The sequence below is a fragment of the Anomaloglossus baeobatrachus genome, chromosome 4 (genome assembly GCF_048569485.1).
Source record: "Anomaloglossus baeobatrachus isolate aAnoBae1 chromosome 4, aAnoBae1.hap1, whole genome shotgun sequence".
Classification (NCBI taxonomy): Eukaryota; Metazoa; Chordata; class Amphibia; order Anura; family Aromobatidae; genus Anomaloglossus; species Anomaloglossus baeobatrachus.
Window position 1 is genome coordinate 694184147 of NC_134356.1, and position 13731 is coordinate 694197877.

The window sequence follows — 13731 nt, forward strand, 5'->3', positions numbered from 1 at the left end:
CCATGAGATTTCTTTCCTTGTTAAGCCACACTCCTAAACCACACCACATTTTTACTTTTGCTGATATTTTGTTTTAAAAAGGAAACAGTTCTTGGGAGCTTGCTACCTGACTCATTGACTCATTGGGGGTGCATTAATGGTCCGGTTACCTTGGTCTCTGACCATTTCCTTTGTTTGGTGGTGCCATTGGCTTCATTTGTGTGGGCCACCAAAAATATCTTGCCCTGACCCTGTATGCATGAAACAAAATTAAAAATTGCTCCATAATTGTGAATAGAAAGGAATATTGAGAGATAAATAAAACATTGTAAATACCAACTTTTTTGGCAAACCTTTCTTTTACTTTCATTATGAACCAAGATATAACAACTCCTTTTACTCCTATGATATGAAAGAGGATCTCTGTCATAGTTTTTACTAGAGTTGGGGAAGCCATAATGATTTTTCAAAAAAATGCTTCCCGTACGGCTTTCATAATGTCCTTATTCCTTAAACTGTATATAATGGGGTTTATGAAAGGAGTGAATACTGTATACAGCAAAGATAAGGCTTTACTGATGGTCAATGTTTGACCCTTTGTTGGAAAGACATAAACGCTAAACAGTGAGCAAAAGAATATGGAGACTACGGCGAGGTGGGAGCTACAGGTGGAGAAGGCTTTCTGTCTATTCATATTGGAGGGAATTTTTAATATTGTGGTAATAATATTTATATAGGACACTATTATTATTATGATTGGTATAAAGAGAGCGGGAGGGCCCAATATAGAAACTTCTAGATGAACAAGCTGAGTACCTGAACATGCAATTTCCATCAAAGGAACAAGATCACAGAAAAAATGGTCTATAATATTTCTTTGACAAAACTTTAGCATCAATAGCGGTAGAGTGTCGCAAACTACTACTAATAAGCCAACCAACCAGCAGACAGTAACCAATTTCACACAATATTCATGAGTCATGATAGAAGTGTAACGGAGGGGATTACAGATGGCCACATATCGGTCATAGGACATCACTGTGAGGAGAAGACACTCAAATATTTCTGAGGTACAGAAGAAAAAAAACTGAGTGATACAACCAATCAAAGTAATGGTCCCCCCATTATTTAGAAGACTGTTAAGCATAATAGGTGCAATATCTATAGTTAATAAAATGTCATTGATGGACAGTTGTGAGATGAAGAAGTACATCGGCGTGTGGAGGTTCTTGCTGGTGGACACCAGGCTGATGATTAGGAGGTTCCCACATAGTGTGCAACAGGTAACCAAGAGTACTAAAGAAAAGAGGAAAGTTCTAAAATCTTGGCCAACTTGAAATCCCAAAAGTAAAAATTCTGTGACCATAGTGAAATTGTTCTCCTGTAACAAAATGCAATACTTAGTGTTGTGCAAATGTTGATTTATAGGATCAAGAGATTGCTGAAAGAATTTAAAAGATAACCTTCATTAACCTCTTTACAACACATGATGTACTGGGTACGGTGCTGTGGTGAGCCGGCGGTGAGTCCCGCACATGTAAGCTGATTTGAACAGCTGACATGTGCGGCTATCAGGCACGGGTGGATCCGCGATCCACTCATGCCTGTTTGTTAACTCCTTAGATCACGTTGTCAAAATGTGACAGCGTGTTGTAAATGGCCGCAGTGGGTAACTTGCACTTACCCGCCACCATCAAGGTTGATGAAAGAATTTAAAATATAACTTTTATTAATAAATCTCTATGAAAATTACAAAGTTAATTAATATTGTTTCTAAAAAAAGTTTTAAAAAGCAATTATTTTTAATAATTTATCAATCAAATATAAAAAATAATTATTAATTTATTATTAATTTAATAACAATTGTTAATCAATAATTGAAAAAAATAATAACAATGAATAATTTAAAAATCAATTATTATTTTCAATTCTGGAAATATCATTGGTATGTTGTGCTAATGCTTTCTTTTCCAGATTGTTCAGCTTTCAGACAGCACTGGCCAGTATCTCTAGTATTATCCATAAAGGTTTATTATTAGGATAAACAATAAGAAGGGAGATTAGTAGACTGGGAATATTCCTTTAGTTTAGTTGCATGTTGCCAAGAGGACCAATCAGTCTGTATGTGGGCAGTGACCGAATAATTCTTACAAGCTCTATACTGGGGAGCATGAGCTTCACTTCACTTCCAATGCATCATTGGGAACACACATGTAAAGCCAGCGGTACAACCATGCTGCTGGCTGGGATTGTCACTTTATTAACCCAGGAACCAGGAAGACAGAATTCTAAGGAGTGGTGCACTCCTGAAAAGCAAAAATTGACCAACTTCTATAATGTAACATGGTATTATTTCTACTGTGAAATAAGTGGTTAATTATGCACTAGCTTGTCACATAACAAAGCTTAAACTTAAGAAACAGAAAAATGCAATGAAACAGGTATGCCCCAGGCAATATCGACTGGGTGACTCTTGAGTCCGGAAAGATTGCAGTGCACTGGATTTACGTGCTGTTTTGTAGCTGTAACCTTTCAGTATAAAACATATGATTAGTAGTGATGGCTGAATATTAAAATATTTGGGTTCGGATTATACGTCTCAAATATTTCGTACTATTTATAAATTCGTCATAAATAACGAATCGAAAGCAAATCAATAGGAAACTCAAATAATTTTCCGGTGGACCCTCCCAGGATGTCTGACGGGGCTGTAAAAGTGCTCAAATGGATGGAAAAGTTATGAAATTAAATATAAACAACACAGTGGAGATGCCTTGGTGAATTTCTGATACACAGGTGGCTTCTGTGAACAATGTTGTCAGAATATCATAACTCTTTAAAGTGCGGTCCCCTGCCTATTTATGATAACTAGTGCAAGTAACATAGATTGCTATGGACTACAGTCCCCGTCTTCTTGGCCGATTATCCAAGATAGAGGCTTCCTTACTATTTGTTTTTAGTTATTTAAATAAACATTAAAAAAATGGGTGCTCCAACCCATTTTTTATATCAAGAACAGATAAAGCTGACAGCTGGGGTCTGGCATTCTTAGTCTGGGAAGTTGCATGGTTTTTGGTCCTCCCCATCCTAAAACTAGCCGCCCACAGCCATCCCACAATTGGTGCATCTATTACATGTGCCAATTATTGTCATTTACCCAGCTCATCACAGTTGCCCTGAAGTAGTAGCAATTGGGGTGTCAGGTGTGATTTGTTAAAAATCATAACTGTCATTAAGCCCTAGGTTGGAAATGGAGAAATGTCTGAGACCCCCATTTCCATTAAAAAATTGGTAAGTAAAAAGAAAAAGCATACAAACACATAAAAATATTTTATTGAAATAATAAAAGAACACATCCTTTATTACCAATTTATTCACCACCAAAACATCCCAGCAAGTCTGACGTAATCCCTACGACATCCCGAAATGATCTTGACTCTGCTACATCTAGAAGCTCTAAAATGAATGTTTTATTGTGAATGCATTAAAACAGGGGTATAATAACAAAAAGGTGCATAAGGTGGATGCACCATACAGCAGGAGGAGAAAGGAAAGTAACACCATATAATGCCAATGTATAACATAGTTTACATAAACAGATCCACATCCCAAATAATATCTATGATAGTAAAGCCAAAGCAATAGCTAATGCCTAAATATAGGGAAACTGGAAATAGTGCTAAAAAGTATCAGTGTATCATTGGTAAAACTAACCTAAAGACATCTCCTCCTGCTGGAATGGCGCAAAATCCCAATCCCAACGTACATTTTGGCTCTGTGTACCTACCGAATTACAGTATGTTAGGGTTAGATACAGTAAATATAGTCCTAGGATACATCTGCGGGTTAGAAAACTATTTCCTGGCAATTAGACATTTTACAGAATTGAGGTTCACAGAAAATGTTTTTAGCCACAAATCAAAATCTTTTAGTAAATTTTGCAAAGTAGACGAATTTGAATTTTCAAAAGATCATCTCTACTCAACCACTGTGGTATTACATGATCTCTTCTTCCCTACCAGTAAATTATTTGTCTATTTTATGATTTTCCACATAAAGGACATTCTAACATTTCACTATTTTTATTGTTGATTTCCTCTTTTATCTGGGCTGGTTGATGTATTAGTTGTAGGCACTGGGGAAATTTAGTCTCTAAAGATACAAGACAGAACTACCTACTGTAATTCTGTAAAGACCCAGCATCTCCTGTGCACATCTAACTATCTTGGGTTAATCCATGACAGCATATTGTGTTACTAACAGTAGTCTTAAGGGCGCTTTACACGCTACAATATATCTTACGATGTGTCGGCGGGGTCATGTCGTAAGTGACGCACATCCGGCATCGTAAGTTACATTGTAGCATGTAACAGCTACGTGCGATTATGATTGAACGGTAAAATGTTCAGCGCATGCACGTCGTTCATTTTCTAAAAATTGAACATCAGGTTGTTCATCGTACCCGGAGTAGCACACATCGCAGTGTGTGACACCCCAGGAAAGATGAACAGATCTTACCGACGTCCTGCGGCTCCTGCCGGCAATGCGGAAGGAAAGAGGTGGGCGGGATGTTTATGTCCCACTCATCTCCGCCCCTCCGCTTCTATTGGACGGCTGCCACGTGACGTCGATGTGACACCGAAGTCCCTCCCACTCCAGGAAGTGGATGTTCGCCGCCCACATCGAGGTCGTATGGACGGGTAAGTACATGTGATGGGGGTTATTCGTTTGTGTGACACGTTCAACAAATTGAATGTGCCACACATACGATGGGGGCGGGTACGATCGCATACAATATCGTATGCTTAATTGCAAGGTGTAAAGCAGACTTTAGAGACTGTGGTCTCAGCAATTTTTAGGTCATTGACGAGGTCTTCCCGTGTAGTTCTGGGCTGATTGCGAACCATTCTCCGAATCATCCTTACTCCACAAGGTAAAATCTTGCATGGAGCCCCAATAAGATTGACAGTCATCTTGTATTTTTTCCATTTGTTATTAATTGTGCCAACAGCCGTTTCCTTCTTACCAAGCTGCTTTCCTATTGTTCGGTAGCCCATCTAGTCTACTATGATACCACACAATGAATAGACTTTACAGAAGACAGACTCCTTATTAGATATGAGCAAACCCGTGGAAATTTGGCTTCAGCTGGACTTTAGATAAAGTTTGGTTTGGGACCTGAACTTCACCTAAACTCCAATGGAAGTCACTAAAAGGGCAGTTCGTGTCTCCGCCCACATGCAGCCACCCATAAACAGAACACATCCAGGACCAGGTTGGTAGAGTTTTTCCATTTTTTTGTTTGTGCACACTACATCTGGTCATGCTGTTGTTACCCCCAGTGTGAGCCTTTCAAACACTGCAAGCATTTTGCACTGAGCTGAGCACTGAGCGTACCTGAGCACAGCGATGCTCACATGAGTGGTTTATGTAAAGCACCAAAACTTTGAACTTGAACTCTGTATTTTTTTTGTCTGTGTTTGGTATGAATACCGGGCACTGAACCTCAGGTTCACTCATCTGTACTCCTAATTAAGTAACAGTGAAATGTGTGTTGGGTGTATGGTGAGTTAGCCCTTTTTCTTATTGTCCATTTATTTTACTATTTGGGACTCTTTACTTTTGATATTTTACCTTTTGCACTTTTTTGTACAGATGCCTTTTGTATGTATTTATTTTTCTGTATTATTGATAATTAGTCATGTACACTGTCACATAGAATACAGCAATCTTCTATCTTTACTAAATAGCATAGGGATTCTCACTGTGGCTCACCCATCATTTTTAACTTTTGGCTGTGCCACTAAAATAATTATTTTTTAAATATCGATTTATACCTTAATAAAGTTGTATAACTTTTTTTATCATTTGGATTACTTTATTTTCCTTTTGGCACCTTTTTTCTTTTTTTCTTCATTTTATTTGTGTCCCATGGTGATATTAACATTCAGACCGTTCTAGCATAATAATCTTCAGTCTCTTTAACTCCTTAAGGATGATGCCAGTTTTGTACTTAATGCCCAGGCCATTTTTTGTAATTTTGACCAGTGTCACTTTATAAGGTTATAACTCTAAAAACGCTTCAATGGATCCCGGTGATTCTGAGACTGTTTTTTTCGTGACATATTGAGCTTCATGTTAGAGGTATATTTAGGATGATACTTTATTATTTTATTTGTGAAAAAAATCAGAAATTTGACAATAAAATTTTAAATTTTGCAATTTTCAAACTTTTAATTTTTATGCCCATAAACCAGAGAGTTATGTCACACAAAATAGTTAATAAACAACATTCCCCACATGTCTAGTTTACATCAGCACAATTTTTGAAACAATTTTTTTTGGGGTTAGGAAGTTATAAGGGTTCAAAGTTTATCAGCAATTTCCCATTTTTTCAACAAAATTTACAAAACCATTTTTTTAAGGGACCACATCACATTTGAAGTGACTTTGATAGGCCAAGATGATAGAAGATACCCAAAAGTGACACCATTCTAAAAACTTCACCCCTCAAAGTACTCAAAACCACATCCAAGAAGTTTATTAACGCTTCAGGTGCTTCACAGGAACTAAAGTAATGTGGAATGAAAAAAAAACAAAAATTAACATTTTACCTAAAAATGTTGCTTTAGCACTAATTTTCTTACATTTTCAAGAGGTAACACCAAAAATTGGACCTCAGATTTTGTTACCCACATTCTTATGAGCACGCCGACACCCTACATGTGGTCAGAAACTTTTGTTTGGGCAAATGGGAGGGCTTGGAATGAAAAGAGCAATATTTGAATTTTGGAAAGCAAATTTGGCTGAAACAGATTGCGGGCACCATGTTGCATTTACAGATCCCCTAAGGTACCTAAACAGCAGAAACCCCCCTCAAGTGACCTCATTTTTGAAACTAGACCCCTTAGGGCTTCTATCTAGGGGTATATTGAGCATTTTGGACCTACAGGTACTTCACAGATTTTGATAACGTTACGTTGTTATATTGGAAACTGTCATTTTTTTCTCAAAAATGTTGCTTTAGCATCAATGTTCCCACTTTTTCAAGCGGTAATTCAAAAAATGTGACCCAAAATGTTTGTTACCCACTTTTTTATGAATGCGGTGATACCTCACATGTGGTCTGAAATCTTTTTTTGGACAAATGGGAGGAACGAAACGAGCAATATTTGAATTTTGGAAAGGAAATTTGGCTGAAAAAGATTGCGACACCATGTTGAATTTGGAGGACCCGTAAGGTACGTAAACAGCAAAAAAACACCACAAGTGCCCCCATATTGGAAACTAGGCCCCTCAAGGAATTTATCTAGATGTTTGGTGAGTACCCTGAACCCCTAGGGGCTTCACAGAAGTTTATAAAGTTGAATCATGAAAATAAAAAAATTAAATTTTACCACAAAATTGTTACTTCAACCAGGTAGCTTTTTTTCACAAGGGTAACAAGAAAAAAAATCACCATGAAATTTATTGTGCAATTTCTCCTGAGTTTTGGTGATACCTTATATGTGGTGGAAATCAACTGTTTGGGCACACGGCAGGGCTTGGAAGGGAAGGAGTGCCATTTGACTGCAAAATTGGCTGGAATCAATAGCAGACGCCATGTTGCATTAGGAGAGCCCCTGAGGTGCCTAAACAGTAGAGGTCCCTCACAAGTAACCCCATTCTGAAACATAGACCCCTCAAGGAATTTATCTAGATGTTTGGTGAGTACCCTGAACCCCCAGGTGCTTCACAGAAGTTTATAATGTTGAGCTGTGAAAATAAAAAAAATACATTTTTACCACAAAATTGTTACTTCAACCAGATAGCTTTTTTTTTAGCAAGAGCAAAAGGAAAAAAATCAGCATAAAATGTATTGCGCAATTTCTCCTGAGTATGCTGATACCTTAGGTGTGGTGGAAATCAACTATTTGGGTGCACAGCAGGGCTCGGAAGGGAAAAAGTGCCATTTGACTTAACAATTGGCTGGAATAATTACCGGACGCTATGTCGCATTTGGAAAGCCCCTAAGGTGCCTAAACAGTAGAGGTCCCCCACAAGTGACCCCATTCTGGAAACAAGACACCTCAAGGCTTTTATCTAGGTGTATATTGAGCATTTTGAATCCATGAATACTTCACAGAATTTTATAAGCTTAGGTTGCCATATTGAAAATTTTCATTTATTTCACAAAAATGTTGATTTAGCATCACATTTCTCACTTTTTCAAGAGGCAACAACAAAACGTGGACCCCACAGGTTATTATCCGATTTCCTGTGAGCGCAGTGATACCCCACATGTGGCCATAAACCTCTTTTTGGATAAATGGGAGGGCTTGGAATGGAAGGAGCACCATTTGATTTAAATTGCGCGCACCATTTGATATAAATTGCGCGCACCATGTCACATTAGCAGGGCCCCTTGGATACCTATACATCAGAAACCCCCCATAATTGACCCCATTTTGGAAACTGGACCCCTCAAGGATTTTATTCAGGAGTATAGTAAGCCTTTTGAATCCACAGGTAATTCACAAAAATATTGCTGTAGCAACAAATTTCTCACTTTTAGGCTATGTGGCCATGATTCAGCGACACGGCGTCTAGTACACAGTGTCAGTCTTCCTGCAGAGATGTAAGTGTTGTCCACGGGAGAACGCAGCTGCCCATGGCCACGATTTGCGTTCAGGCTGCTATGGACTTTAGGTCTATTCTACCTGCAGAGAGCACTCTTGTCTCCGTAGCATAAATTGACATGCCGAGGCTCGGGAAGCTGCACCACAGGTCGGTTTATGCTGCAGAGAAAAGAAGCAGTAGTATAGATCAAAAAAATTGGTCTGCACTCTGACTAGTGGATGGTGGTGCAAGTGAAAAATGGGACCAATCCAAGATAATAAATAAATTCACTGCACTCATAGATTGTGATGCAAAAAATTTTCCAAATTTATTGAGGCGACTGTGAAGTCATTCCGACGTTTCGACCCCGCCTGGGTCTTAGTCAGGAGTCGCTTCAAGATGGGTGCCTGGGATATGGAAATTTGAGTGGGTTAATAGCGTATGGTAGAGAATACCTTGAGGATAAAAGGTCCTGGGTTTAGCCAGCGCAGCAGCGCTGTGGCTGGTGATATGGTGCATCCTGTGACTTCACAGTCGCCTCAATAAATTTGGAAAATTTTTTGCATCACAATCTATGAGTGCAGTGAATTTATTTATTATCTTGCAGAGAAAAGAAGGACAGTAGGCATAAGATTTCTAAAAATCCTTCCACTGTCCTTCTACTGCACATTGCAGCGCTATGGATGCAGGGAAAACACTGTGCCCAAAACGCTGCAAACCCTGATTGTGGACACATAGCCTAAAATGCTACAATGGATGAATGGATAGATGTCAAACATATATACAACATCCCACCCCCTGCATATTCTAAGATGGTGCACTTTAGTGCCTTTCATGTGGCACTAAAGGGTGCCTAGCCTTGTATTTAGCCCCCCCAAAAAAAAAAATTAAAATAAATGACGTGGGGTCCCCCCCTATTTTTGATAGCCAGCTAGAGTAAAGCAGACAGCTGTAGCCTGCAAATCACAGAAGCTGACAGCTTCATCTTGTCTGGTGATCAATTTGGAGGGTTCCTCAAGCTTTTTTTTTACATTTTTTATAAATAAATAATTAAAAAAAACAAACAAACGTGGGGTTCCCCCCAATTAGATCATTAGCCAAGGTGAAGCTGACAGCTGGGGTCTGGTATTCTCAGGGTGGTAAGAGCCATGGTTATTGGACTTTTCCCAGCCTAAAAATAGCAGCCTGCAGCCACACCAGAAGTGGCGCATCCATTAGATGTAACAATCCTGGATCTTCGGCCCAACTCATCCCGTTGCACTGGTGTGGTGGAATACAGGGTAATATATGGGGTTGATACCAGATGTGTAATGTTACCTGGCATTAAGCCCAGCAGTTAGTGATGTCACGGCGTCTATCTGATACCAGACATAACTAATTGACAGTAAAAAAAAAACATTGACAACAAAAAAAAAATTATTTGAGAAAACACTCCCCAAAACATTCCCTGTTTCACCAATTTATTGAAAAGAAAAAAAAATGGGGTCCGATGTAATCCATTTTGGAGGTCCCACGACGATTCTGGACCTTCTAGAATATGGGGGGGCACACTCAGGGAACGTATCCCCCATTTTCTAGGAGTGCATACCCTCCATTTGAGGAGAGTGGGTGCAAAGAATCTGTACCTTCCCTCCCCGGGTCCGCAGCAGCAGAGTCCATGCAGCCAGCGCAGCTCTCTGAACTCAGGAAGCTGGCTGTCAGCTGTCCTGCACATGTGACCAGCGTGCACTGTAAAGGAGGAGGGATCGCGGTGGATGAAGGCTGTAAAAGGTACGGGGGACACCGAGGAACACCGGGAGGGTATAGGGGGTGACCTGGCATGGCCTGGGGAGCAGTTTTCTGTTGCATGTGTCATGGCACATGCAACAGAAACCAGAGGAAAAGGGTAAATGCAGCCGGCGCGCTGGTGTGCTCGCCGGAGTGCGCGTGGCCATCTTGGAATTTCGGGAGGGGGTTGGGGGGGCACTTTGCCAACACCGCGGGATTGGGGAGGAGATTTATCTCCCATTTGGCATGTTTGATCATGCCAGGTGGGAGATAAATCATTTTTTACCGGCGCTGTTATTTACTGTAACGTGAGCATCGGTATACGGTGTATACCGGTGATCACGTGAGCGGGGACTGGAAAAAAACGGCCTAAATCATGATCTCCAGGGTCTCAGCTACCCCCGGTAGCTGAAATCCCTGAGATTTATTGACTCTGGGGGGCGCTATACCCTTTTTTCCGACCGCCATAAAAAAGCAGCGGATCAGAAGAAGTACCCTTAATTACCGCCATTAAAAGGCGTAACGGAGGTCGTTAAGGGGTTAAGAAGAAATTCTAAGTACAGTTGAGCAAAAAGATTCACACGAACATGCTCCCATGAATGCATTTTAAATATATGACTTCCAGACCAGAGCACTGCAAACTTTTTACTGCTGGCATTCCCAGGACGTCTTCTGTTTAATATGCGTAAGAAGTATTGCAGTGATGATTGCAGTGCATGATTTTGTGCCAAGCCTACTAATCATAAAACAAACCAGAAAAGAGGGAAGATATGAGCAGATAGGTAGACAAGGGCATAACAATCAAAATCACAAAAAAACTACAATTTGGCCCATGTGGGAGGAGTGCCTGTTGATGCCAGCACTTATTTTAGCTGAATGTTACATAAGTTGAAAAAAGACCTAGGCCCATCTAGTTCAACCTTCCTCCACCAATTATATATTGTGTCATTAAATAATTTATAACCAACAATGTTTTGTGTACTGAGGAAATCATCCAGCCCTTTTTTAAAAGTTGTTATACTGTCTGCCATTACTACCTCTTGTGGTAGGGCATTCCAAAATCTGACCACTCTTATAACTGTAAAGAACCCTTTCCTATTTAGCTGCCGGAATCACCTTTCTTGCACTCGCAGAGAGAGCCCCCTGGTCCTTAGTGCTGTCTTTGGAAGAAATAAATCATTTGACAATCTTTTATATTGACCACACTTGTATTTATACATATAAATGAGATCTTCTCTGAGATGTCTGTTTTCTAAGCTACTCAAATCCAAATTTTTCAACCTCTCATCATACGGGTGGCCTCTATTGCTTGTAATAATCTAGTTCCCGACTTTGAGCTAACTAACTCTTTAATATCTTTTTTAAAATGTGAAGCCCAAAACTGGATCCCATATTCCAGATGTGGCCTTACAGGTGATTTATAGAGGGGTAACAATATGTTGGGATCCCGGAATCTAATCTCTCTTTTTATACACTCTAAAATCTTGTTTGCTTTAGCAGCTGCTGCTTGACATTGAGTGCTGCTGCTCAGCTTATTTGTAATGAGAATACCCAAGTCCTTCTCCTGTTCTGTAGTCCCGAGTTTACTTCCATTTAATGTATACGCAGCTAAAGAATTACTCCGTCCTAGGTGCATTACTCTACATTTATCAAAATTAAATCTCATTTTCCAAGTGTCTGCCCATTCTGACATCCTATCCAGATAATTTTGTAAGTTTGTACTATCAAGGTCAGTTTTTAATATCCTACATAGTTTGGTGTCATCAGCAAAGACTGACACTTTACTATCAATCCCATCCACAAGGTCATTAATAAAGAGATTAAAAAGAATCGGTTCTAGCACAGATCCCTGCGGCACCCCACTGCTGACTATAGCTTAATTAGAGAATGTACCATTTATGACTACTCTTTGTATCCTAACTTTTAATCAATTGCTTTCCCATTTAATAGTTTGCTAGACCTTGCTTCTGGAGCTTCATTATAAGACTGTTATTTGGCACAGTATGAAATGCTTTTGCAAAGCCCATAAAAATCAAATCAGCTGCATTATCAATATCAACATTTGCATTTACCTCCTCATCGAACCCCAACATATTGATTAGACACGACTTATCTTTCATGAATCCATGCTTGTTATCAAAAATTATATTATTCTCTCTATTATATTGTTGCACGTCATCTCTTAAAATGCCCTCAAAAGCCTTGCACACCACTGATGACAGCCTTACCGGACAGTAGTTGCCTATATTCACCCTCTAACCTTTCTTAAATATCGTCACCACGTCAGTCATTCTACAATCCTGAGGAACCATGACCTTACAAAAGAGTCTAAGAAGATAAGATACAGAGGTCTGTCAATTATTGAGCTCAATTCCCTCAATATTCGTGGATGAAAGTCTTCTGGCCCGTTGGATTTGTCAATATTTAATTTACTTAGACACAGGCATATTTCTTCTTGTGATAATATAGCAATATGAGAGGTAGGGTCTTTGATTTTTGCCTTGTTGAATGATCTTTGGAACAGTCTGTTCATTGGTGAACACTAAAGAAAAGTGCCTATTTAATATCTCAGCCTTTTCTTTGCCCTCTATAATTATCCTGTTATAATCTTTTATAGGGCTAACACCATCTTTTTTTTTCCTTTTGGCATTAATGTATTTAAAGAAATTGGGGGGTTAATGTTATTTTCTTTGGCAATTTTTTTTCAGTAGCTAATTTTGCTTGCTTGATTTCTTTTTTACAATTCCTATTGAGAATTATATACTCCTGAAATGCTATTTCTGTATTCTCAGCCTTCAAACTTTTCAATGCCCATTGTGTTAGTTTTATTATACATTGTACTGTCTTATTTATCTATGGTGGTTTCTTTTTATTTCTGGACATTTTATTACCAGAAGGGTATACGTTTTTTACAGGACTCTAGGAGTATATCCTTAAATTTGCCCCATTTATGTTCTGTATCCCCAGTTACCTTAACATTGTCCCAATCTACACAATTAAGCTTTTTCCTTAATTTGTTGAAATCAGCTTTCCTAAAATTCCAGGTTTTAGCATTTCCCCTTTCAAATGTTCTATTGAACATTACATTAAAACTTACCATTTTATGATCGCTGGTGCCCAAGTGCTCCCAGACTTGTTCTTCTGAAATTATATCTGGTCTATATGAGAGGCCCAAATCCAGTATTTTACCGCCCCTGGTTGGTTCATCTACATCTGAGAGAGGTAATTGTCTTGAATTGTAGATAAGAACCTGCAGCTTTTTGCACAACCAGAAGATTCTATGTCCCTTTGAATGTCAGGTTAGTTGAAATCCCCCATAATAACGATCTGATTAATATTATCATTATTATTATTATTATTATTATTATTATTATTTGCCTTTTCAAT

General features: G+C 39.0%; 1 protein-coding gene across 1 annotated transcript; it reads right to left on the reverse strand.

Annotated features, from left to right (window-relative positions):
- Positions 1-445: 445 nt before the first annotated feature.
- On the reverse strand, positions 446-5036 carry LOC142302997 (olfactory receptor 1500-like). Its single transcript, XM_075344098.1, has 2 exons — positions 4809-5036; positions 446-1420 (listed from the first exon to the last, which is right to left on the reverse strand). The coding sequence occupies exons 1-2, from the start codon at positions 5034-5036 to the stop codon at positions 446-448; spliced, it is 1203 nt and encodes a 400-aa protein (XP_075200213.1).
- Between the last annotated feature and the right edge of the window lie 8695 nt (positions 5037-13731).

Bases quoted from the DNA above. Each gene is read 5' to 3' on its own strand.
- LOC142302997 (XM_075344098.1), bottom strand. From the start codon at position 5,036: ATGGGCTACCGAACAATAGGAAAGCAGCTTGGTAAGAAGGAAACGGCT. The intron at 1,421-4,808 runs GTCTGCTTTACA...AAATTCTTTCAG, and splicing joins CTGAGACCACAGTCTCTAAA to CAATCTCTTGATCCTATAAA.